This window comes from Crinia signifera, chromosome 2, assembly GCF_055691185.1.
Source record: "Crinia signifera chromosome 2, ASM5569118v1, whole genome shotgun sequence".
In the NCBI taxonomy this organism is placed as follows: Eukaryota; Metazoa; Chordata; class Amphibia; order Anura; family Myobatrachidae; genus Crinia; species Crinia signifera.
In genome coordinates this window covers 140,716,640-140,744,089 of record NC_139218.1, presented here as the reverse complement: position 1 = coordinate 140,744,089, position 27,450 = coordinate 140,716,640, and the positions used below count along the sequence as shown (strand labels likewise).

The 27,450-nt window shown below is 41.5% G+C and overlaps 1 protein-coding gene across 3 annotated transcripts in view; it reads left to right on the top strand.

Annotated features, from left to right (window-relative positions):
* The window catches only part of SLC41A1 (solute carrier family 41 member 1), a 37,475-nt gene extending 13,656 nt beyond the window's left edge, over nt 1-23,819 (top strand). For all 3 annotated transcript variants that reach the window (XM_083173022.1, XM_083173023.1, XM_083173024.1), the window contains exons 3-11: nt 1,863-1,970; nt 4,554-4,625; nt 6,512-6,656; nt 6,793-6,939; nt 7,627-7,774; nt 10,710-10,789; nt 17,734-17,868; nt 20,888-21,036; nt 21,935-23,819. In XM_083173022.1, coding sequence (XP_083029148.1) covers nt 1,863-1,970; nt 4,554-4,625; nt 6,512-6,656; nt 6,793-6,939; nt 7,627-7,774; nt 10,710-10,789; nt 17,734-17,868; nt 20,888-21,036; nt 21,935-22,120 — 1,170 coding nt within the window. In that variant the 3' untranslated portion in view covers nt 22,121-23,819. The remainder of the gene's footprint in view (nt 1-1,862; nt 1,971-4,553; nt 4,626-6,511; nt 6,657-6,792; nt 6,940-7,626; nt 7,775-10,709; nt 10,790-17,733; nt 17,869-20,887; nt 21,037-21,934) is intronic.
* Nucleotides 23,820-27,450: the final 3,631 nt, after the last annotated feature.

Here is a 27,450-nt window from a genome sequence, read left to right as displayed (position 1 = left end):
AGTAGGGGGCAAAGATATCTTCCTCCAAAGCCTTATGTGTATAAAATTCCGTGCCCTGGAACCAGTCTAGGATATATCTCATAAAGACTGAATGTGTGAATGCCTGTATATTGGGTATCCCCAATCCTCCTTCTGCCTTTCTAGAATAGAGTTTGTTCCTAGCAATTCTGGGTTTTTTCCCCTGCCATAAAAATTTGAAAAACCCTTTTGTGATTTTATCAATGTCTGATTTTGATAGCCGTATAGGTAACATTTGAATGCAGTACGACAGCTTTGGGAAGATAATAGACTGCAGTACAGCCGCTCTTCCCAGCAGCGACAGGGGTAGGGTTTTCCATGCTTCAAGTTGCGTCATCACTTTGTCAATTATGGGAGCGAAATTAAACGAGTATAGTTTTGTTAAGCTATATGGGATATAGACCCCTAGGTACTTTATTGATTGGGTTTTGACCTTAAATTGGCTCAATATTGGAGATATATTTTGGGATAACTGTCTCCCTGCAACCTGTAAAATTTCTGATTTTTGGGTATTTATTTTGTACCCCGCAAAGGATCCAAATTTGGATATTTTGTCCATTATGCCTGGTAGGGACGATTGTAGGTTTGCCACAAAGAGCAACATGCTGTAGACCAAATTACCGCATCCCGCTTTCTGCTCGCTGTGACAGCGAGCAGTGCTACCTGCTTGCGGTCACATCTCGCAGGGTCAGTATTTAACTGACACCCTGCACACGCCGTTTACCCCTTCGCTAGATTTTTGGAGCGAGGGGGGAAACAGTGCATTAGTCGCAAGCCTCGCTGTTTGGGAGAATTTCCCGGCACATTGAATAGGGTGCATGTACAGAGTGGGGGGCAGTTGAGTTCACGGATGTATTGAACAATATCAGTCATTTGTGTGTGAGATCTCTCTGTGGCACTGTTAATAGTCTTATCTATCAACGGCCACGGGAATCACCCAGTGTGTACCCAGCATAATTATGTTAAACTTCATTCCATGGGTAAGATGCACTAAGCGTCAAACTGAAAGTGGACAGTGATTAACAACCAACTGCTAATTGTCGAGTTACAGGTTGTTTGAAAAACAAAAAATGGCAGGGGCTGGTTGGCTAGTAATTTATCACACTACTTCCCCCGTGTTTTTTTTTTTTAATATAGTGAATGTGGCTCCATATATTAACTATCACACTCCAATGCAGTTAAGTGTATACTTGTGTATCTTCATTGGTGAACATTAAAAATAAAAATGCTTTCTATCCCCCAACACATTGGAAAACATTTGCCTGTATTAGAAAAGTGTGCATGAAATTTTCCTGTGTGGTACTGTTTTGGCACTAGTCCTGTATTCATGGAAGTAGCGAGGGGAGCGGTCAGGGATCCAGGCATGCCTGTTTGTTTAGTTTAACTCTGGCCTTTTCCAAGACTTGGTAAGGTCTGAATTATAGATATTTGTATGTGTAACGCCTCAATTTCCAGTGACAGAAAATAATATATAATGCAGAGGCATTATATGGTTTGGTCAGAAAGTATTGACAATGGGTATAAGTCTTCCAACTTTAAAGTGTCTCAAATTGTGATATATCTGCATCTAACGGGGGTGGGAGCTATGGGGTTAAGGGTCAGTCCTATTAATTGCGAAGGGTGCAAGGTTCTAGTCTCACCCGGCAATGGTACCTGACTTATAGGGCAGGGAGCAGAAGTAAAATAAGGACTCTGGCTTGTCAGACATTATAGAAAAAATGCTATGACTTTAGATTGTTTGCCAACAACATTGTGTGTGTGTGTGTGTGTGTGTGTGTGTGTGTGTGTGTGTGTGTGTGTGTGTGTTAATCTATTATTTCTAACTATCCTACATGTTCTCCCAGCACTGGACAGTATTCACAGAGGTGACAGAAGTTTTTATACTAGTGCCGGCTCTACTTGGCCTGAAAGGCAACCTAGAAATGACGTTGGCATCTCGCCTCTCAACTGCGGTGAGTATCCTGTAGCTTCCTGAATGCATTAAATTGGAACCACCCACAGTTTCTCTGGGAATAGTATCTTAAAACTGCCTTGTAGTAGATGTTTGCTTATATCACTCTGCGTGTTGCTATGGAACTTTCCACAGATTATTAATTGCCTTATGCAGCCTGGGTAATAGTGACTATGGGCAGTGTTCAATTAGATCGTCTCGGCCTGCATGTGTGCTAGCAATTCAGTCTCTACCTTCAAGGGTGCTGAGCTGAAACGAGCAAAAAGTCACTCTGCAGGCTCTAACCAGGCAATGCTTACATCTGATTTGCATGGACAGTCACTATCTTATGTCTTCCCCATAGCTTTTAAATCCTAAACTGGATTAAATAAACAAGCATTGCCCCTACAGAATTTTTTCTAAAAAAATTTTTTGAGAGACTATGAATAGCTTGACTGCAAACCTAACAAATATGCTGCTCCTTGAAATGTCGTCTCCACTTCAACAGCTAGTGTTAAACACTGCAGTTTTTTTTATCTATTGACCAAGTCACTATGACCATTGAAAGAACAGGGCATCCTGAACAGGTATTGACTTTCTAGGTAATCATTGCACTGTTTACTTTTTGGCAAGTGTTTCATTATTTTGTACTTTTTTATTTATTTATTGTTTTACTTTGGGAAATGGGCATATTTTTCAATTGGCTTTTCAGATCATGAGCATGCAACCGTATCTCTTTAATTGCTAATGCCCTGTACACACTAGACAAGGTTGTAAGAGCTTTTTCTCAGGCGGGCCCTTCTGAGCAATCTTTTACTATTCAATATTGTTAATGATGCGCACTCATGTGCATCATTAATGACCCCCCCCTCATCAGAAGCTAAACAGACAAGGGCGGACCATTTTACGTGGCATGGCCCTCTTCCTCTCCCACCGTCACGCTCTCCTGACATCGGCAAGTGGGTATGTAGTTGCTGATGCTGGGTGCCCACAGAGTGACACAGAAGGGCTGCTTACCTACATGCTCATTGCCAAATGGGATTACCTGTCTTCCCTCCCCATCGATGCCATGTGTGGTAACGGCAACAGCCAAACAGCTGTGAACAAACCCATCCGGCTGTATAAGAGCAGGACCGCGGCTATGTCGCAACTCAAGTTTTTCCACATTTTGTTTCAGCCTCATTTCAAAAGAAAATTGGTACTTGTTTCCTAGCACGGCCACAATCGCGGCCATCGGGGGTAATTTTTAGTGGCCACTGACGCGATGGCCCCGATTTTTCCATTGACATGCATTGAAAATAGTGAAAAATCGGGTCGGTCGTGTGCACATAAAAATGCTTAAATGGTCCAGACGCGATGCCCCCGATTTCAACAATGTTAAATGCCTCAATTTACCCGCGATGACCACGATTTCCCATAGGAAACAATGTTAAATGGATCAATTTACCCAAATCAGAATAGGGAAGAATGGTAAATGGGCCAGAAACCCCACAGAGCAGTGGAATGTCCCCCCAAAAGTAGTTGACGCCACCCCGCCATCAACGTGAACCCGAAGCGTGGCGAGCGCAGCGGTACGCGTCCTCCGACCTTTTCATGCCCTACTATCCACTAGGGCGTGGAGTGAGAATAGAGTGGCGAGCGGACGCGGATACCTTCACAGGTAAACGCGTCCCTTCGCGGGCTTCCCAGGTGTCCGCGTCGCCATGGACACCTGGGAAGCCCGTGAGGGGACGCGTATAACTGTGAAGGTATCCGCGTCCCCTCGCTGCGTTTGCCACGCTTCGAGCTCGGTGGCTCGCTGCGCTCGCCACACTATTCTATTCTCACTCCACGCCCTAGTGGATAGTAGGGCATGAAAAGGTCGGAGGTCGCGTACCGCCGCCCCGCGCGGGCTCGCTGCGCTCGCCACGCTGCGGGTTCACGTTGATGGCGGGGTGGCGTCAACTACTTTTGGGGGGACATTTCAATGTTCAGGGGTGTTTTTGGCCCATTTACTATTGTTTCTATGATAATTTGGCTAAATTGAGCCATTTCACATTGTTTCCTATGGGAAATCGTGGTCATCGCGGGTAAATTGAGGCATTTAACATTGTTCTGTATGGGGAAATCGCGGGCATCGCGTCTGGCCCATCGCACCCGATTTTTTTTAGCGGCCGCGATGGCCCCGATTTTACCCCTGATGACCGCGATTAAGATCGTTGTGGCCGTGCTAGGAAACAAGTACCAGAAAATTAAATATTTTACTAAGAATACCACATGTTGTAGTCCCATAATGACAACATGAAGTTTTTTGGTGAGGGGACAAATTTCTTAAAAATAAACTACAAAATCACATGTACACAAGCCTTTCCTCAATACTTTGATCCATTGCAAAATGTGGAGTAAGGTAAGCGCTGTGAATACGTTCTGGATGCACTGTATATGTATGTGTTGTGTTAAGAAGGAAAGCCAGCTCAAATTGCATTCAAATATGCAAGGAATACTGAAGACCCATGTAATACATGGTTAACTAAGGTTTTGTTTGTGTAAGTTGTCTTGCGAATACACAGGATTTTCTGATGAGCTGTTGAACTGCGCAGATAAATGTTTCTATACTATCTTCTAGGCTAACATAGGACAAATGGAAACTGCCAAAGAGAAGTGGACCATGATTATTGGTAACATGGCGCTGATACAGGTAGGTGGTGATGTACACGATAATATGGCCTATTTTAGGTGGTGCTTAGTTAACTGTCTGACCATTAGACCTTTTGTTATTTTGAAGCTTTTCAATTGCTTAATCTTTACAATAAATTGTATTGGAAGTTGAGCAATTGGTACTACACCTGCTTTTAAAAGTAGATCCTACTCCTAGGATTATTTACCTCTTACTTTGCAAGGTGTGAATGATTTGCTTCATTGACCTGTCTGACAAGAGCAGGTCAACCTTATAGCTGTAATTGTCGAATGCTGTGTATACACCTACAGATGTATGTGTCTAATCTCTGGTGGGAACAAAAATCTGGCAAAGTATGAAAGCAAATGGGACCTCAATTTGTTCCCAAATGCTGGAAAACAAACAATAATAAATTGGTTAGTAATTTATTAAATTAATCCAAACCATAATTTTGATCCATTTTCTAGTGTTTGGGAGCAATTGATCGATAAAAAGACAGCGGCGACTAATTATTGCGGAAAAAGAAAAGGATAATTAAAAGAAAAGGATATTTATTAAGATGACAATTAAAAATGTGAAAATGTGTACACATACTGGACATGTACTAAAAGCTACATAAAATAAGGTGGACAATTAAAGGTAAATAAAAGCAATAAGTTGTGTAAACAAATTCAGTAAAGTGCTTATTTTAGGAGATGGCGGGAGGTAGATCACTCAACTCGTTTCGTCTATGTGACTTCATCAACTTGTCTTATTGCTTTTATTTACCTTAATTGTCCACCTTCTTTTATGTAGCTTTTAGTACATGTCCAGTATGTGTACACATTTTCAAATTTTTAATTGTCATCTTAATAAATATCCTTTTAATTATCTTTTTCTTTTTTTGCAATAATTAGTTGCCGCTGTCTTTTTATACTGCTATATATGTTTTTGTAAGTAACATACTTTTTTTTCTTCTAAAAGACTGGCTGAAGCACATGTGGCACCACTCATCCAAGGCTAACAGACATTATTTATTTATTTTTTTTTTTTCCCCACCAGGGAAGCCAATCCCAGGGCTAGCTTTTTTTATTTATTTTTATTCTGGATTGAAAAAGTCCTCAATCCCCGGGAGGGGGAGGAGGAGACTGGAGACTACTCCCCACATATTTACTTACATATGTGGCTGCTGCGATATGTGGCATGACCTCTGACAATGTCATGCTGCCAAGAGCTGCACTGCCAGGGACAGGAGAAGCCAGCCAGCTTCTGAGGGGGGTGCTCCGATGCTTCCCAGCATTACTTTGCTTGCACAATCTAATCCTGGGATTGGCCACCCTAGTTCCCACCAGACAGACTGGACGGAAATCTTTGTGTACCCAGCTGAAAGTACAGAGTATGCTTCATATTCTACCTTTTTTAAGGTGCATACAGATTTTCAGTCTGATTTATCTGGTGGGAACAAAAACCTGGAAATGTATGGGCGCAACTGACAATCAAAAAATTGTTCCTAAACACTTGAAAACAGACCAGTCAGGCAAATTGTTTAAATCATTCTGATCTAACAAACTTTTTGCTATTTTCCTGCATTTGGGTGGAAATTTTTGATTGTCATATGCTCCCATACATTTCCAGGTTTTTGTTCCCACCAGATAAATCAGACTGAAAATCTGTACGTGTGTACGCACCTTTAGAATGAAGACTACACATTTGAAAAGCTTGGGTCGACAAAGACTATTTTTATGTTGACCATTTCAGTGATTGTGAAACCATAGATCCCTTGTTGCATGTTCTGCACATTTACAATAACCTATGGCTTGAAGGCAATATATGTAGCTGACTGGTCTTTACATTATCAATTGTGCCACTTTGAGACTTAATACTATAGAAAGTTTATTTTTACATTTTTATTTTTTTCCCTCTTTAAGGTACAGGCAACCGTTGTGGGCTTCTTGGCCTCCATTGCTGCAGTTATTTTTGGCTGGATTCCAGATGGCCATTTCATTATGGAACATGCTGTGCTGTTATGTGCGAGCAGTGTCTCCACTGCTTTTATTGCCTCTCTGGTCCTAGGTGAGAACGCACACTTCCTCTTGTGCTTTGTAATGTTGGTCTGTAGTTTAAATGCTTTGACTAGTGAAAATGCTGTGATAGATCCATTTTATGGTTTCTGCATCTATTAACTAACTTTTTTTTTTTTCCCCCACAGGTCTTGTTATGATTGGGGTGATTATTGGTTCTAAGAAACTTGGCCTTAACCCAGATAATGTAGCAACTCCTATCGCTGCTAGCCTTGGAGACTTGGTTACTTTGGCATTGCTATCTGGCATTAGCTGGGGTCTCTACAAGGAGATGAGTAAGTAAAATGGCTTTAACTGTGTTCATTTAGATTTAAAGTCTTTCAAATCTGAAATAATCTACAGCCTACACCTCCTTTTTATTCTGTCTGCAGTAGTTCTTTCTTAATACATATTTGGAGGTTCCACCAGGATTGTAGAGTGCTGATTTAAGCAACAGGTCTGCTGACTGGTTATTGCAGTGCTAGGTTTGTCTGACATGTATCAGACATAACACTATTGCATTTGAGAGGCCATAAGTGAACCATGGAACTGCATGTGTGGGGTGTTTTTTTATTTTTATTTTTTTTCCTATCTAGGTCAGTAACTGCTAATTGGGAGGGGTGATTTTAATATTAGAAGCACTTTTGGTACTTATGTATTATCTGGGCTCCCATGTTAAATGCACCCCATTTTTTCATACCTCTACTATCCAACTACGCATGGAGTTGATTTTATATAGTGTGGCGAGCGGACGCGGTCTCATAAGAAAAACGGGAGCCCAGATATTACATAAGTACCGCACTTTTAAAATGAGGTTAACTGTGGCTCTAGGGTAGTGGTTTAGTTGTCGTTTTTTTTTTTTTGTTTGTTTGTTTTTCTTGTAAATTAAATAGATGCTATTGTAAGTAGTAGTACAAATTGGATATGGGGTTGAACTACTACATATAACTTTTATATGGATTTCCTTTTTAACCCCTCTACAGAAACAAATGTGTTCGTCAACCCACTTGTCTGTGTGCTGTTTATATTGCTGCTGCCAGTGTGGTTTATAATTGCACGGAAAAACCCAACTTCAAGAGAGGTGCTGGCATCTGGGTGGGAGCCGGTTATTATTGCCATGGCTATTAGTAGGTGAGTGTGGAAGGGGAACCATGTACATTGCTCATGTGCTTAGATTTAGACACTATCCCAAATAAAGACTTGCATGACAATAGACTGCCATATTCCTATTTTAGTGCTTTTACAGTTCTTGCATTTACCACAAGTTTAAGATTAAAACTACCTTAGGAAAATGTAACTCTAAATTCAGAATGTAAATATGAGAACTCACCGTTAATCACATACTTTTGTTTTTGTGAAGCGCCTTACAAGCAACCAGTGGCTCCATGGGATTTATTGCTGGTTCTGGAGTGTTTTCAAAAGGCACCTTTTGAGCCGTTGAGGTCGGCTGACCTTAAGTTCCTTACATGGAAACTTGTATTTTTGTTGGCAGTTGCGTCAGCAAAGAGAGTATCGGAGTTGGGCGCATTGTCATGCAAGTCTCCTTTCCTGATATTTCATGATGACAGGGCTGTTCTTCGAACAGTACCCCAATTTTTGCCAAAAAAGTAGTCTCTGCTTTTTATCTGTATCAGGAGATAGTTCTGCCTGTGTTCCAACCCCCAGGGGTTCAAGGAAAAGGGACAAATTGAGAAATTTGGACGTTGTGCGTGCCTGGCGCATTTTGGTCTTGTATGATGTGCACAAGAGTGGTTGGCCTGCTTCTAAGCAGACCATTGCTAGGTGGTTGCGTTTCGTCATTGCCTTGGCATATACTAAGGTTGGTAGGCCTGTGCTGGCCAAGATTAATGCGCATACCACCAGGTCGGTCGCCACCTCTTGGGCGGTTCGACATGGGGCCACGGCTGAGCAGGTTTGCAGGGCCGCCACTTGGTCATCTGTTCACACTTTTGCCAAATTTTATAGGTTCCATGAGTTCGTGTCGGAGGACGCATCATTCGGGCGAGCAGTGCTGAGAGCTGCAGACCTGAGCGTACCCACCCAAAGGACCTACTCTGGAACGTCCCAATGTTGAGCTGTGTCACCAGGACCATTGAAAGAGAAAAAGGGATTTTTGTAAGAACTTACCGTTCGAATCCCTATCTCTGATATGGTCCTGGTGACACAGCGATCCCTCCCTTACGCTCAGTAAGTATGCCAGTGTTCATGATGTTTCATGTTATAAATGGTTGAAAAGTTATTTTTGAAATTTGTGCATATAATATGTGCAGGCGTTTGTACTGAGTTAATGTATTCCAGTGGCTTTGTAAGATTGAACTGAGGATCTGGGATGAAGAAGGGAGGAGCCTACCTTTAGGATAGGTGCCTGGCTCCTACGGACCCTCCTACATCCCAATGTTGAGCTGTGTCACCAGGACCATATCAGAGAAAGGGATTCGAGTTCTTAAAAAAATCCCTTTTTCCATGTCTCCACCAGTACAATTCATGGAGTGAGGATGAAACTTGCAGTGGACACCTGACATTCATCCTTTTCTCACCCCATTAATTATTCCTGTTAATGCCACTGTGCCCACTGCTTGCTGCGTGTTCAATTTTTTTAATGGAAGGGTGAAGATATTGGGATAGGTGATCAGTGAGATGGTGGGGTCACTGGACTTAATGGGAAAGAGACAGTGAGATGGGGGTGAGAAGGGGGATACTAGGTTGTAGAAGGGGGATACTGAGCTAAATAGGAAAGGGAAGCTGTGACAGGACCCATCATAGGGAAAGTTTCTAGGTGCAGAGGGCTGGTTGGAGAGGGAAGGGGGTAGAAACTGGGCTGGCAGGAGGAGACACTGGGATGGGGGGAGTCGGTAACGGTAGGGGTAACTGGGCTTGAGAAGGGGCAGAAAGTTTGAACGCAGCACTGACCTGGAGTTGTTGGTGCTGGTGTTTTGTTCCGGTTATGCCTGGTCCCACAGACTTGTTGCTCCAGCATTCTATTACACAGCACCCGGCTACTGCTCCGTTAGGGCACACAGTGTGCTTATGATGCAGGTGCCAGCAATCACTTCCTCACCCTGGCTGTGCTCAGTGGCCCACTTTGGGGGGTAGAGAGGGACCCCGGCATCTGTCAGGGCGGGCTGACAGTGGAAGGACCGCGTTAGGCGGACGGCCACACAGAAAAGGTAGGTGGGATTCCCCTGTCCTCACAGCGGGCACACGGCAAAGGCAGCTGGGATTCCCCCGTCCTCACAGCGGGCACACGGCAAAGGCAGCTGGGATTCCCCCGTCCTCACAGCGGGCACACGGCAAAGGCAGGTGGGATTCCCCCGCTTTTGATTTGCTGTGTGCCACACAGCAATTCTATGCCATTTTCTGAGCGATTCATAGAAATTATGCAAAATCGCTCAGAAAATGGCTTAATATCGCCCTGTGTGTGGGGCCCTTGACAGTCAGATTACCTTTTTTTTTTTTTGTTTAATAGGGAACAGTAAGTGCTTGTACATAGTGGCATTGAGTGTAAAATGCATTAGCAAAGGTTAGAAAATGCTTTGCTGCAACAACTGATAACTAAGGGAGTTAAAGCATGCAGATGCATATTTCCCACCCACACATGATGATGCAACAAAAGTTGAATGTTGCCAGCTACATTCACACCAAATATGAAAGTTTTAATATGCGTTTTTAATCTTATGCATGTTGAATTACTTACTTTTTTTTTTTTTTTCAGTGTTCAGAATTTTAGACTCCATGGAGAATACATTCTTCCTTACTGCATTATAATATATTTCTAGATGCCCTCAGGGCATTGGCTTGGGTTAATTGCATATAACAAAACATATAATATGCCATTAAAGGCTTATTTCCATGTACAGAGCACTAGAGCTGATGCACATAAATGTTTAGGCTAACAAACTATAGAGTCAAATGTAATGGTCTACCTGTACAAGCAATAACTACCGCAGTGTTCAAATAGAGTATATAGGATATGCCGCCTTTGTTTTTATTATGCATCTGTATGGGTTGCATTAGCTGGAATATATCACTGGTTTCATCTAACTTCTTTCTTTTCTTTCTCTGGCAGCATTGGGGGATTGATTTTGGATAAAACCGTATCTGACCCAAACTTTGCAGGAATTGCCGTTTTCACACCAGTCATAAATGGTAAGCCTTGCTTTAGCTATATTCCAGTGTAACCAATATTGGGGCTTGTGCAAAACTACCCATAAAAAGTCTAAACAATGTTGGCAGTACAGCAGCATAGTGCCATAGCATTTGACCTTTATATTTGATAAGGACCTTGGACTGCATTTTGTATAGCAAGCAAGTCCTAGTTTGAAGTTCTTAGTGACCTTTCGTGTGTATTAAATCAGAACACTTTGTATAAGGATTTTAAACTCTAAACAAATAGTTTGCAATAAGAAGCTTATTGCAAAAAAAGTTTAGACCAAAAGTTTCTTATTGAGAAACTTTTGGGAATAAAAATAATTGTTTGTCCTTTTCAGACTCGGTTATGTAGTGAGAGACAGGATTCACTTCTATATGCCCACATATGTTATGTTTCGAAGCCATAATCATTGGTTGTGCCTATTACATTAACCATAAATTTAAATTTGGTCTTGGACCACCATACTGGGGCACTCCTGAAAATGTTCCTTGCCACAGCACACATTTTGGGGCCACTGCTCTACCCTTATCCCCCTTTGGTAAGAGATTTCGCCTTCATCCACCAGGTGACATTGCAGTCTTCAGTATTCTCCCCAGCGCTCTTCAGTATTCTCCCCAGCGCCTTTTTTTTTGTTTTGTTTTTGGGCACTCTGCCTGGCAGGGTGCACCCTGCTGCCGGCATTCCTCTGGCCGGGCAGAGGTGCGCTCTGCACCTGTCCTTGTGGCGGCAGTGTCAGCACTGTAGGCTGTGTCCCTCTGCGCTCCTCGTACTGTCCCCGCAAGCTGTCAGTTATAACCAGCGCACCTTCTGAGAGTAGCAGTCAGCGCGCCCTTTGAGGAGGTGATCCTGCGCTGTGGCAGTGAGTGTGTGCAGCAACTCCCTGGGTCCCGGCAGCTGTCACCGCCAAAGTTTCCTGTATGTAGCACTGCCTTGCTCCAGTCTCACCTGGCCGGGGCTCCCTCTCTGGCACAGTGAGGAGGAGGAGGGCAAAGAGCTTGTACCCCTGGCAATGAGCATGAAAACTGTAGCACCAAGCATGTAGGTAAGCGGCACTTGTGTGGCATAACGTGTTATGGGCATGTGGTATATGTAATGGGCATTATAGCGTGTATTTTATAATATGTAAAAGGTGTGAGGGCATGGCATAATGTGTAATGGGCATTACGGCATGCAATGGGTGTGACTTGGTGCGTGTCTTCTGTGTATGTACACTGTCCGCATTTTTTAGTGTTTGGCCTTGGCTGAGAAACAGGCCCCTATCACAGTGCAGCACCCCACTTTTTTATTTTTATTTCGAAGCCCAACCTACCCAACTACTTAATGCCACCTGGCTGGAAAATTGATCTTGGGAGAACTTTAATAGGATGAGAGATTCAGAAAGTGAGATCTGGTAAATCCGTATCTGACCCAAACTTTGCAGGAATTGAAGTCTTTTTTTTTTTTTCAGCAATCGGTTACACTGCAAAAGTGTTTGATTTTGCAGTGTAAATGATTGCTGCTTTAATAAAACTGGAGGTTTCTTACCAAATCTCTCATCCTGTTAAATGTCCCCCTGAGTCTGAATACATTGGGGATAGTGGTGATAGGAGTCAGTAAAATTCTTAGTGTGGCAGGCTCCCAGAACTTAGTCCCTTGGCTTGGTCACCTCCTTTTGTTTAATAGTTTTTTTTTGTTTTTTTTGGCTTACTCAGATTGCCTGCACTCATGGTAAAATGTAAAAGTATTCTACTAGACCATATAAATGGGTGCCTAAGGTTGGAGGTGTCTCCCCAAAGCAGCTGCTGGGGTATAGCGGTAGTCAATCCCTATTAATAACAATAGGTAAAGAACAAAGAAGCAGCGCTTGAATTACAATGAGTAAAAAAGAAACAATTCTGGTTCATATTCTCTTTATAAAATTAATGGCAACATAACATTTATAGATATAGATATACATACACATACACATACGCGCCTTAGCCCTTTAGAATCTTAGTCACTCATTCCTGGAGGACGCATTGATCTATACCCAATAAGTTTGAGACAAGACTGTGTTTCTACTTGGGATTATATTAAAAACTTTTCGGTGACGGGTCCCAGTATAAATATACTTACCTGGACTCAAATTACCTTCTAGTAGGAAGGAACGCCATATTGAGAGGATTTTGATTACATTTACAGACAAAATTTGCAGTAGTCGGAGAAATTAGATAATCAGGTCATTTTCAGATGGCTTTATTAGTGATTGTTTGCTTTTTATATGTGTAAGTGTATTTTATAAATGAAGCGCTTCCTTTTGTTTCTATATATTGTGCATTATAGTGTTTCAGCTAACTATTTGGGAGCAGCTATCCATTTATTTTATGAATTGCACCCGATTCTTTGTGTAATCGTATAGTTTGTTAGGCTTCGGGGGGGGGGGGGGGGGTTATAGTTAGGGATGGGCTACAGGGGGTGTATAGTTAGTTGGGCTGTGGGAGGGTGTATAGATAGATCTAGGCTGTGGGGGTTGGGTGTACAGTTATGGTTAGGCTACAGGGGTTTATAATTAAGCTTTTAGGCTGGGGGGTGTATAGTTAAAATAAGGATTCTAAGCGATACTCACCGTGCCAGGGGCTACAGGCTCAATAGAGCTAGGCAGTGGAAGTGTCCTCAAGGGGGTAGAGAGCAGTGCCTCCCATTATCATTAGTTAAGGACCAGGGGTGGAGAGAAGCTGGGCAGGGCCAAGCACAAGCCCATTAAAAAAGATGAAGTGGCACTGTCGCAGTCAGGGCCGAATAGCAGTACCACACTGCCCCTAGGCACTACATGTTTTGCAACCACCATCCTAATATGAGAGAGATGGATGTACCTTGCTGCAGTTCCTGGGTCTTCTGTGCGCTGTCAGAGCTGATCACCAATGCTTCACATCACAGGGCTGCCTCTCCCCAGCTTCACTTGATCTCCAGCGCTGGTCAACAGACGCTGCAGGCACAGCTGAGGAGGGGGGAGCGGCAGCTCTTCCCACACGGTCGCAAAAGTATTATCAAAATATACTAATGAAAAATGTCACAATAAAATAACGCAGCTGCCTTTGTCTTCGGCAGTCCCGCTGCGCACCCGCTGCGCACCCGCTGCGCACCCGCTTGGTGCAGGGGACATGGTGTATGTACACTACAGCAGCACCTCTCCAGGGCATGTACTACAGCCCTGGCCTGGCTCAGGCTGACAGGATGATGCCTGCTGGGGACCTGGTGTCAATAACATAACTGGAAGTATACTCTCTCCTCCCCTGAGTCCCTTCCCATCTTTCATCGTCCTGACAGAGCTGTGGGCTGCAGCAGCAGAATGCCAGCATGAGCAGTGCTCCTGCGCCCCTGTGGCAAGGGCTCTCCCCACCACCGCTAGGGCTGCGGAGCACTAATTACGCAACTGAATTCAAACAATCGCATGGCTTTTCCAGTCTGTGCAAATGGGAGTAATGGTGCTCACACATGGGCGTTATTCAGATCTGATCGCAGTACAAATTTGTCTGGAAAATGGGTGCAACCATGTGCACTGCAGGTGGGGCAGATTTAACATGTTCAAATAGTGAGATTTGCGTGTTATTTTGTTTCTGTGCAGGGTAAATATTGGCTGCATTATTCTTACATTGCAATTTAGGTTTCAGTTTCAACACACCCCACCCAAATTGAACTCTCTCTCTGCACATGTTCCATCTGCCCCACCTGCAGTGCACATGGTTTTGCCCATTTTCCAAACAAATTTGTACTGCAATCAGATCTGAATAAGGGCCGTGGTGAGATGTGCTAGGTGCAACTTGAGCCAATACAATGTGTGCTATGCAATTTGGACTGTACACACTAATTTGAACTAAATCAGATTTATACTATACTAGAATAGTATGTAGTACTATAGCATGCAATGTAGTACAAAAATACCTGCATGTACATACAGTAACTGTTTCTATGCCTTGCGATATTGTTTACACATGAGCATGCATCGCAAGGTAATACAATCATTGCGAATAAAATAAAAAAAAAAATATCACATGATAATCAGTGTGGGCACCAAAATTTTGACCTATCCACAACTCTAACGGTCAAATTGCAAGATGATTGTTTGACACCAGTTAAGATTGCAACAGAACAGAGTTCAACATTCTGGTTCAGTTCCTCTGTGATGCATGCTAGAGGTACTTTAATTCCCAGAAAACGGCAGGTTTTTCAGGGGTTATTTGCAAATATTTATAAGCAAACGGCCCCTATAACAGGGTTTTGCTCTCTGCCTGAGGCACATTTAAATTCAACCAGTATCGTTTAAGTATTTGCTTGATGGGGAAAATATGGTCACTTCACACTCTACTGGGCTTAACTACAGCTTGTTCTCTGCAGTTGCTTTCTTGTGTATTTAGCAGCCTTGAGTATATAATTGATTTTGCTGAATGTTTGTAAACCTATGCCTGTGTACATAAGGAGGTCTGTCCTTTCTTTAGATCCATATAAATCTAATATCGTATATTGTATTGTACGTGCTGCACCTACTTTTTGTACTAGATCTCAATGCAAAACCGAGATGCGATATTGTATACAATAATTGTACCTTGTATGGGCACCTTTAAGGCCAGAAGGGCTGTTTTGTGATTGGGATTAACTGTTCTACATGGTGCATTTGTCTTGTCTGTAAACCATACTTACAAGACTACATAATAGCCTGTGGTTCAATGTACAAAGTAAAACATACAAAGTACTGGAGGTAGAAATACTGAAAAGCATTTTTCCTTGAAATTATAAATTCTGTATCCATTTAGACTTGTTCTTTGCAAAGCGTTTGTCTAATGGGGCCTTATTTAGATTTGGAAGTAAGAGATTATTTACCTGTCTGGAACAAACCATGTTGCAATGCAAAGGCAGCAAATACCTTGTTTTGTATGCAGGTTTAATACTGGCTGCTTTTGCATGTAGCTCACAGATAATGCATAAATCTAAAAGGGGCAATGTAAGGATAACACCCTCGCCAAACTTAGATTGCTCTGCTCAAGTTAAGCTGGGTACACACTAGGCAATATGTTGGCACATTGACCAGACCTACGCACTACCTCTTTTCGACATTGGGCTCTGCTACTGAATGTTGCCATGAATGAGCTAAAACTTCAATAATGAAGTTGACAATTCTTTTCCTTATTTGTGAACCTACTAATACCACTTTCACATTGCACCTGGCCCTAGGTTATTGTCGGGTTGGTGATCTGTTGAAAGAACCACAACTTCTAACCCAGGATGACCAACCTGGGTTATAAGAAGAGTTAAACCCAGTGTCTCCCTCCATATAATTCATGACCTGGGTTTAGTGTGACCGCGTCGGGCCAAGAATGAGATTCTAGTTTCACGGCTTTGCTATATGAAAGGGGTATAAGAATTCAATAGACTTAGTTCTGGCAATAGTTTTCCTTTCAATTTCTGCCTAAATCTGAATGTGACCCAGAATGTCATCCTTTTTATACCGATATATCTATCTGCTAAATACAAGAAACTACAAGATTTTTACAAAAAGAAACAATGATTGAAAGTACTCAGGCATTTCGATCCCTGCTTTTTTTTACAACCCAGAACACTTGCCTGGTTGAAATTCCAGGTCGGTTATAATACTGCCTGCAAGAGGTAGTAGTAAAGTGCCTTGCTACATTCTCCAGAAACTAATTTCTGTCCGCTGTTCGTTTGAATATTGTGTTCTATGTTGTGTATATAAACTCTGGTGTTCTACTACTCTAAAATGTAACTCAACCTATTCTATTTTGAGCCAATCCTATATTTTCCCCCAGTTTAGATAATGCCCCTTTTCTTTGTTTGGAAGACTGCCGTCATATCTGCTACGTGATATTTTATGTGGGGAGCTCGCTGCAGCACTCTACTGTTCAGAAGCTTAATCTTTACAAACATTGGTTCATGTACCTACAAATTCCACATGTTCTACACTGAGCCCTACCTTTGTTTTTTTTTTTGTTTTTTTATATCCTGTCTTAACTCACTCTTGGTTTATCTACCCTACCCCCATTACTTCCCCTGATGTACAGTTAGCGCAATGTAACTTAACATTTCAATATATTCTCTGCAGCTTTAGAGGTGCATATAAAGCCATTACACAAGGTATAGCTCTTAACCTAGACCTCTCTGCTGCAGACACAGGTCAGTACCAATGTTATGCTCAGGGAGCCTTATTTTCCACTAATTTTTGGGAATGTCACAATCTGAATGTGGGAATACAATTCTATCTTTGCTCTAACTTTAGTGGGATTTGGGCCCTAGAGATAATGTAGCCTATAATGATACATTAGTAATAAAAAATGACTTCAACTACTTAGTTTGTCCAATATCCAGTTTGTCAAATTGCTTCCCTCCCTGTCCAAGGTTAAAAATCTATTACATATCCTGAAATGAACTACAATGCATGTTATTGAAAGAGGTAAAACTTTACAAGGCAGCTCTATATAGATCGTTCTGGACCATGCTACTATCCCTATATAAAATATTGATCTATTACTTGGTTCCTGTAAATGCCAATGGAGTGTAGTCAGGAACTGTCATGAATCCCTACAGTCAGAATACAGATATTAAGTACTGGGGTTCAGTTGTGGGCGGGATGAGGGTAGGGTAAGGTTAAATTACCAGGGGAATGCAGACAGATGACATTACGCTACTTTCCCCAGCCAACTGAATGCCAGCCCATCTAGCTTTCAACTGTTCGCTATGTGTTTTTATTTTGCTAAAACATAAATTGCAGTATGAACCCTACCTTTTTTTATGTGTGTAATCAGTTATACCAGTTTTAAACGGTTATGTTATGCTGAACCCTATTTATAAGGTGTTGGTTTATTTTTGGAAAGAACATTGACAATATTTTACTGCAGGTGTCTGATGATACAAGTAGCCTTGTAACAACACTATACCTTTTTTTTGAGTCTTGATTGGCCTAATTTTGTAGGTGTTGGAGGGAACCTGGTAGCTGTTCAGGCAAGTCGTATATCCACATACCTCCACATGTTGGGATCACCAGGAGAAGAGACTGGACTTATTCCTCGCAAGTGCCCCACGCCTTGCAGAACCTTCTTCAGCTCTGGTAGTGTATATTATTGTGTTCCAGATGTATACATTTTAAGGACCCCGAACACCCCCCCCCCCCCATGTTGCCCTGTATGCTTTGGGGATACCAGAACCTCACAGTAGATTACAATTTTGTTAACAAACAGGTTAAAAAGCAGAGAACTGTTGCATGACAGTGCTTGCTGTATGCCTTAAATACATGGGTATTTAACTTGTCTTGACTTGAAGTTTTCTAGTTGACTAAATATCTGGTACCTGTGACTTCTATTGTTATGAGTTTACTAACACTTTTTCGAGTAATATTGCTGGTTGGGCAGACTTTCTCCTAAATACAGGGGCAAACGCAGGAGTTTCAGAAGGGGGTTTCCAGAGGGGCGGAGCAAAACACTGAGATGGACACTTGGGTGACCTAGTATATGCCGGGTCAGTTAAAGTATTATAGATAGACTGTGTGTATACATACAGCAGTGTAGACCCCTGGGTATAGCAATGTATTGGGGCCCCTACCGATCCTCCAGCGGGTGGTAGGGGGTATTATATTGACCGCTCAGCATGTAGGGCCTGGATCAGTAATTTTCACTAATTACCCCTTTACTGCACAGATGGTGGGAGAAGGGGGCATTGGGCTGAATGAAGGGGCCCTAAAACATAACTTCCAGGGTGGTAGAGGATGTTTAATACATAGGCCAGTGTTCAATGCCTCTGATTCGCCATATTTTTACAGGGAATTTTCTCACAGAAAAAACAATTCGCCCTATTCAATGGACACAATTCTCTGCAAATGAAGAGCGAATGTCTGGCGATTCTCTGTTTGTGATTCTCCGCGATTCGCCAGTGGTTTTCAATGGTGTTTTTAGTGCAATTCGCCGAGAGTGTATTCAATGCTGAAGTGAACTGCTTTCTCCAGTGATTTTTTTTTTTTTTTTTTTTTTTTTTTTTTTTCTTCTTCCCCGGATTCTCCATTTTACATTAGTCATATTTTTCTAGAGAACTGGAATGTGATCTTTGAAAATAAGAGTTTTTTTTGTTTGTTTGTTTGTGTGAAGTGGCATGCTATTTTTATTCATGTGCTTGCAGCACATGAATATATTTAATATTTTTTTTTTTTTTTTTTTTAACACATTCGCTAGCAGGGGGCCAAGCTGGGAGCCGCTCATTAATATTCATATATTCACTGCACACTGATCCCGATCATTACATATGCACGATCGGGACCAGTGTGTAGCGGCTCCCTAGCACAGCCCCCTGCCAGCACTGGGGGGCTCTCCCTGTGTCCCCCACAGCGCTCCTTCACCCCCACAGTGTCCGGCGCAGGCAGGGAGGCTTCCATCTCCCTTCCTGCAGCAGTCCCCCAGCTCCCCGGCGGCATTCGCCACCAAGGGCAGAGAGCCCCTGACGCGTTGAATAGGGCGAACGGGCGGCTGCCCAGCGACTGCAGGGAGAATTGCGGCGAAAGTGCAGTGAATCCTACACAGGATTCGCTGCCGCCCACGAGAATCCCCATTGAATACCTACCATAGAGGAGGGGTGTATAGTGGAGTGGGCTTATTATTCATAATTTTCTGGTGGGAGGAGAGCTTGCTTGGCTGCACATATCTCCAGTTTCTGGAAATAGATTTCTTAGATTTTAATGGAATTAAAAACTAGAGAATCCCACCTACCAAATGGTAATGGGGACTAGGGGATCAGAGTTCAGGAGGTATATAAGCCAACAAGTGTATATAAAACTACATACCAGGTGTGTGGAGCTGGAGCAGTAACCAACTGCTGGAAGGCTGATCTCTCTGGTTCTGGGAACAGAAGAGACAAGCTACTAGTGTCCTTCAAAGGGGGAGTCCCAGCTTTTGGAATATACCCTCAGAAAAACTCCAGACAGAACCTTAAATATCTGAATGGGAAGAGCAATTAACAGGCTTGGATGGGGACCACTGCTTTGAAGTCAGATATCTCTGGTTCCCAAGGGCAGATTTTAAAAATTCTTGTACCCATGGAAAGAGGGGACCCTCATCTTTCAGTCGTCTTATGCATCTAAAATGCATCTTTTTTTATAGAAGTGTAGTCCTTCCTAATTAACACTTTGTGCATTATTTATTCACCACCACCCTCCCCTTTTTTATGCTTATGGTGTAGTAAGATTCCTTTTACTATTCAACTAAGATTCAATTGCTCTCCATCTTTGCTAATTCATCTCCACTTGATGTCTATGCGCTCCCGATTCCATTTTGACTAGTCGAATTCGAATGTCAGTGTACCATGTGTACAAAGCATAAGAATTGATGGAATACCCCTCCAGATCACAAGCTGGGAAATCTGCATGAGGGGTTACAAATATATCAATGGTTATAAAGGTTGGGGCTTTTTCATTTTGGAGATGGTTTGCTTATTCAATCTGTTAGTGGTGCCTTTTTTTTTTTTTATTGGGAATGTTGAAGTGCCTTTGGTCAAATGGAGGGCTAACCATTTTCTCAGTGTGGTAACTATAAATTGGACGCCCCATCCTCAAAATGTGTCTGCTGAAAGGGGCAGCCATTTTTACTCAGCGCCTCCCCGCGACCGCGGGGTCTGCGGGGCTATTGTTACACCACTGCATTTGGTCCTGATTGGGCAACATTACTTCTGATGTGCCTTTTTTAAAGCCCAATGTTTAGCTCTCCAAATGGCTAAACAGGACAAAGATGATACGGTCTGCAATGTGAAAAGTCCAGTTTGGATGTCCAAACAGGAAATGTCTGCTCCTTAATAGGGAAGCGATTTAGCATATAGAGGGCAGAATGGTGGAAAGGGGTTTGGGTTTTTGTTTCTTTGCTTCTTTTTTCTGTATACACTCATGTAATTTGCAAGCTTCAGGTTTGTTGTTTTTTAGTGTGTTTTTATTTTTTTTTTTCTCTATAAAATTTTATTTTTTAGCTTTTAAAACCTACAGAACTGTTGCTGAAGTACACTTCTTTTTTTTTTTTTTTTTTTTTTGCTTTGAAGGGACCCACAAGTTGCTTTATACATTGATAACTTTTCTTTTTCTCCTGGTTCTCCCTTAGATGTTAACTCTCGCTCGGCCCGTGTCCTTTTTATCTTTGTGGTGCCTGGCCACTTGATTTTTCTATACACCATTAATTCTATGCAAGGTGGACACACCACTATGACTTTGATCTTCATGGTTTTCTACATGATGGCAGCTTTACTTCAGGTTTGTATAGCCTACTTAAGGCCCCTATCTCTGGCTTATGTAGCTAATGTGTTTTTTGTGTGTGTTTGGTGTTTTTGTTTTGTTTTTTCATTAAGTTGTAGGCTGTGATTTAAAAAAAAACTTCACCTATATTACATGGTTAGAATGACTTCTGACACTTAGGGGGTTATTCAATCCAGGCTGAGTTTTGGCATGCTAAAAAAACAGCAACGTTTCTGTAGCCCTGGGCAATGTCTGATCACCAGAGGATCGATACTAGTGGGAAACCCAACTTTATATAGGAGTACCCCCACATTATAGGATGTGTAAGTGGTCTGTTGAACATGCTGATTATAAACAACCTGGTCCCAATATTTATACCTACAATCATTGCGCGATATTTGAATCCCTCCCCCCATTCCATTTAATTTGCTTGCCTCTACCGTCCTGCACGTTGCCAAAGCTTGAACTCACAGATAAGTGCTGTAGCTGACCTTTCAATTCCACTGCACTGCAAATCGCATTTGCCAGCAATTTGATTCCACCCTAGAAATCATGGGCCTGAAAAACCTATTTGGAGGAATAAACATTTTTATACATTGAGTTCAGTATAATAGACTACGTTTTAATAAAAGTAAGTGCATCAATATTTTGCTACATCTTTGTAGGCATAACATATCATGGTTAGGAGAAACATTTGAAAATGCTCTTTGCTCATTCTAATTGGTTATCTCATTTACTTGAACATCCTGAAAACTGTTCTACATGATAACCTGTTGCATGCCTACTAGACAGAAAAATTAACATTTGATTAAAATGAGCAGAGTTTAATGCTGTAGGTTACTGTAGACTTGCACTGTTGGTAAATACTTGTAACTGTACATTGGTTAAAGCCAGTTATCCTCCTGTCTTGTTGCAGGTTCTGGTTCTCCTGTATATTGCAGACTGGATGGTCCATTGGATGTGGGGCCGGGGGATGAATCCTGACAACTTCTCAATTCCCTATCTTACTGCCTTGGGTGATCTCTTGGGCACAGGACTTTTGGCCCTTAGCTTCCATGTGCTTTGGCTAATTGGAGACCGTGACACTGATGTTGGAGACTGAATCTCATCTACTTGGATAGTGGATACTCTAGGTTCATCTATGAAGAACATTATGGGGACCATTATATGGCCGGGAGGATTCTGTTTGCGAATAACTAGTAACAAGTGCAATTTCCTTTAGACAAACTTTATGTATGTGCAGCTGGACCTGCTTGTGAGCAGTGACTATCTGTCCTCCATTGTAATCTTCTCCTTCCACTTGCCTTACAACTTCAGCAGTTGTCACATGTATGTCTCATGTATGTATTGTCTCATTCAGTCTCTGGTTTTGTTACGTTTATGCAGGAATTGCTTTGTACCTTTTTAAAATGATATAATTTGGTCTAAATCGAGGGTAACTAGTCAATGCAAAAAGGCCTGATAATGTCTTAGGAATGACCTGGTTGTGTTCTGATTGACACTTACAGACTGTCTGAAAGGGCTAGGGGCTATTGTAAAAATAGTATGCAAAGGCTAGGTTTCCCAACATTCTCTGAAAGAACAAAGTCTTCTATATGCAACTCTTCCCTCATGTGATATTCTAAATAGTATTTAACTGTGTAAAGGCTGCAGAGTATTTGGTGCAAATCTGTCTTGTCTGCAATGTTGCTGTGGACATGAGCCATGGCTTCCAAATTCTGCTAATTCTCTAGCAGTATCCCTCTCTGTGATGAGGCATCTTTGTTACGCCTATATCCACACTATCTTTGTGACACTTTATAAATGGGATTAAGGTTTTTTTTTTCACTTGTGCATGTACTTCACTGATGGAGATTTCTGCATGTTTTAGTGGAGTTAATGTAAGCCTTAACTTTTTTTTGGGGGGGGTGGGAGGGGGGGTTTGACAGTCAAGCAATTGGAATGAATACAAACAACTTTTTATCTTAAAAAAAAAAAAAAAATAGTCTTTGGCATGGTAACTAAAAACTTGTTTCTAAGCAGGCTGGAGAACTAAAGCCTGCAAGGCTTTAGAACTACCCATTGTAGACTAGATGTTTCATAACTATTAATATTTTGAATGGTCAGGTGTGGGTTTTTTTTTTTTTTTTTTTTCTGTTTCAACAACCGGTTAATGGTTTTAGAAGCAAAGCAGAGTCTGGACACCTTCATTCTGTCATACTACTACGGGGAATGTAATATTTTAGAGGTGGCATATTTCTCATTTTGTCTAAAAGCTAACCTTTCAGTCTACAATAAAATTCTGGTTTTGTAAGATGGTTGACCTAAAAGCTGCATGAATACAAGGGCAATGTATAGATTCTAGCAAGGAATAAAAATAAACTTTAAAGGTTACATATTTTTTTTTTTTTTTTTTTTTTTTTTACCATGGCTTTGTTCTGGAGGGGTTTTCAGAGTTGACAGGTATCCGAAGCTACAGTTGTTATGGTGGCTTTCCTTTTGGCCCAGCTCACCACCTTTTATGCAGCCATTGTGAAAAGTGTAAACTTTAACTAACATATAAGATGTGGGCAAATATTTCACAACTGCAGCCGGTGTGCTTCTATTAAAAGCCTATGTAACCGACTGCAAGACTTGTTCAAGGCCTGTATTGAACAAGTTAATAATTCCCTTTTGTGCACAGCAGTGTCTGGAATTAATTGTATTGCCTAGGTTTTGCAGCAGTTACTTTATTTGGATAGACTTCAGCTGCTGTATTAAGACTTTGAATTATTAAATTATATTTGTGTATGGAATTAAAGATATTTAATAAAAGCTATTTATTATATAATGAACTTTTTTTTTTTTTTTGCAAAGCATATGTAAGATTTTACAGAAAGAAGTATAAAACTTCAGTGTACTGTCTACTTGCTGGTTCACATGTGTGGTATGCTGGCCCGAGAGTTGAGGTTGACTGTCAGTATATCCACATCGGAATCTCATCTGCTGGTACTCTGATAAAGGGGCAAGGGCAAAAAAGGCCATTGTCAGGTTCTACAACTTTTGTGGCTCCTGCTTCGCAGTTTGGTCGCTCAGTTCTCACACTGATTTATGTTTAAAGTGCCCATGCTCCCTGTAGTCGCCCTTCTATTCCCCACTGTAAGCTTCAATGACACCTGTGGACTCTAAGAAAAGGATTTACGGTAAGTACAAAATCCCTGTTTATAACTACACAATCTCTACAATGCAAATGAAAAATGGGGACATTTTGACTGTTTAAGAGACTCCATGTTAGTGGTCCTTGCGCAGTCAGATATGGTATGCAATTGCAGTTCGTGGAGAACTGCAGCTTTAGCACATCATGGACAGAGATGCTGTCGCACAGTGGTGAAGCTCCTTATTGTTTTGTGTCCTCTCTGGAATACACACACGTTCTATGCAACTGCAGGTCTCAGGGTAATGTGGTACACATTACCCACAACCATCCCACTGGGTAACAACATCACTTTACTAGATCATTCTCATTCAGTTCCCACAGACATGCTGAAAGTGTCAGCATAATTGTCAGAATTGAATTGCTTGTTTTTCTGGTGTGAAGATTCTGTCTTCATGAACTGTTGGCTTGTGTAAAAAGTTTTAATAGAACATGAAACCAGCTATGAAATTCCATTGACAGCCTTTGATTTTTCTCATATATGCAATAATAATCCAAAACAAAGCAAGTCCACCTGGCCCAGTGTTTTTCGAGCTAGTGCTCAGCCTCAGGGTATCAATAAATTTCGGGATTTAATTTTCCTATCTCCAGGCTTCATAAACAAACAATATGTGCACATACAAGTTACCTTTTAAAATACATCCATTATATGTGGGACCCAACATTTCTTTATGAAATTGCTTCATTTCATTTTGAAAAGGAACGATTTTTCTTTTTTAATGGGAAATATTACCTGAAGAAAACTGGAGTTTCTATGGGATCAAATGTATCTTTGACATGCGAACGGATACATGGCCCACATCGATGCAATGTTTTTCTGAAAAGAGAAATGTGTGACAAAATGCTTTTTTTAACGGCACTACATAGACTGTTATATTGTTTTGGAGGGGGAGCTATGATTTTCACACTCGGGATGAATGATACATATTGTCCCATCAACTATACATTCATTATAAGTTTGGAACAAATTACTTATCTTGATGTTAACCTCAAATTAAACAATGGAAAAATAAAGATAAGTGATTATACAAAGCCTTTCCATAGCTTTCATCTGGTGTCGACCACCCAGAGTTTGCCATTTTTGAGAGCAAAACCTATTACTACCTCCTGTATTGTGCGACCTTGGACCAAATGATCTCAATTTAAAAATAGAGACCTCCACCGCACCTTTACTCTCAAACAATGGGAAACTATCCGTCTGTCTTTTTACCTCTCTAAATCATGCTGAAATGCATGTTAAATTACTCCATAGATTGTACTGTTCCCCAGCTAAATTACATAAAATATGGCCCGCTACCTCTAAACTTTGCTGGTGCTTCTGCAGCCACGAAGGATTGCACTTTTTATACAGTCTTTTTGGCTTAAAGCAGGCATGTCCAACGTTGGCCCTCCAGATGTTTTGAAACTACACATCCCAGCATGCTTTGCAATAGTTTTAGCATTCTCTAATCGCAAAACAGTGGCAAAGCATGCTGGGATATGTAGTTTCAAAACATCTGGAGGGCAAACGTTGGACATGCCTGGCTTAAAGTGTTTAACCTTATCTCTGAAGTCCTAGGTCTCACACAATCTCTGGATCCCTCTGTGGCTCTATTACATTGGTATCCTAGCTCAGTACCACAGTCTGCCCGTTATGTTTAAGGCCATATTCTATTATCTGCCAGAGCCGCTATTGCCCCAACACTGGCAATCCCCTTTCATACCCCCATTTGACAAAGTGGTCTCTAAAACTCAATTTAATTTAGACATGGAGACCAAAGGTGTACTCTCTTCTCCTGTGGCATGTCTGTCACAGAGGGAAAGGGAGCTCTATCAACACATACCAGGTCAGTCTCAGCCTTCTCCTTTTGATTTAAACGGGTCTCCTTCAACGGCCTCTGAGGTCTAACATATTCAATGTACTTTGCTTATCGTACCTCCTTTGTCTTTTTCTTTGTCACTTTAAATCATCAATACCTCTGTACGTTCTGCTCCCTCAATCCCCACTCCCCTTTCCCTTTTGTTATCCCCCTTTTCTTTTCTTTTTTTTTCTTGTTATTACTATGAAAATTTGAAATAAAGATTTAATGTTGAAAAAATTAAATTAAATAAAAATAGAGCTTAAAGTGAAACTACCCTTATTAGCGCTAGGGATAAAGTGGTTCAAATTCTAGGTGGAGATACTCTTAAACCCCAAAATGTGACGGTTAATCCTACCATGAATTGGGTTCAGAAATACAATGTGGAGTCCAAGACCGTGAGAACGACTATTAAGAATACTTGGCCTGTCATACAGAATGAATTCAAGAGCCTTAGACAGACCCAAATTAGACACTATTGCAGAGGCAAAAATATAACTGGTTGGTTCACACTGATGTCACCAAGCAACTTCAGAAAAGTCGCGAGAAAAACCTTGGGGTGTCACAAATGTGCAGCCACATGAGTGGGCAAGCACTCTTTCCCATCCATATTCAGGACATAAATACACCACTAATTATAATCTAACCTGTTCCACCTCATATGTAGTGTATTTCAGTGTACATGCAAACTCTTATGTCGGCAAGACCATGCATACTTTTAAAGCGTGCATGGCCATGCACAGGTCTGTGATACGGGCAGCTATCAATGGTAAGCCAGTAGATCAACCAATAACCAGACCCTTAGTTGAGGGTAAACCTAGTTTAGCCAATTTTAAACATCTGATCATGTTCTAGAGATGATGGCAGGGGAGGAGATCATAAATTGCTACAATGTGAGTCTTAAGTGGATACATTGAGGGGAACACTCAAACCATGTGGCTTAAACAATCATCTCCACTTTAATATCTCTCTCTAATCGGGTAACTGAATGTTAGAAATGTGATTTAATATCTTATGAAGTGAAATATAAGTAATATATTAATTTTTAAAAGTTCTAATTGCTACAGCACTTTCTCTCTGACTGGATCCATTGATATGAAAAGATAATGTATGTATTTTAAATATGATAATTCTATCACACGATTTTTATGTTTAGATAAAATGTTGTGTTAATGTATTGTATATTTTTTTTTACAGTGTTGGTTTATTGTTACACGGTCCCTGGCCGGCGGCGGATCCCTTTGACGTCCCTACACACTATATTTTGACTCCACTGGGAAGCCTGTTGCACACCAAATAATTTTAATATTTCAGAGAGAACCCCAATTCTTTAGATAAATAAGAGGGGTGCTGTTCCCAGCAGTCAAGCATATAATGTTTTTTTAGGACAAGAGAAAGAAAGGGACTGCTTTCTGGGGAGCG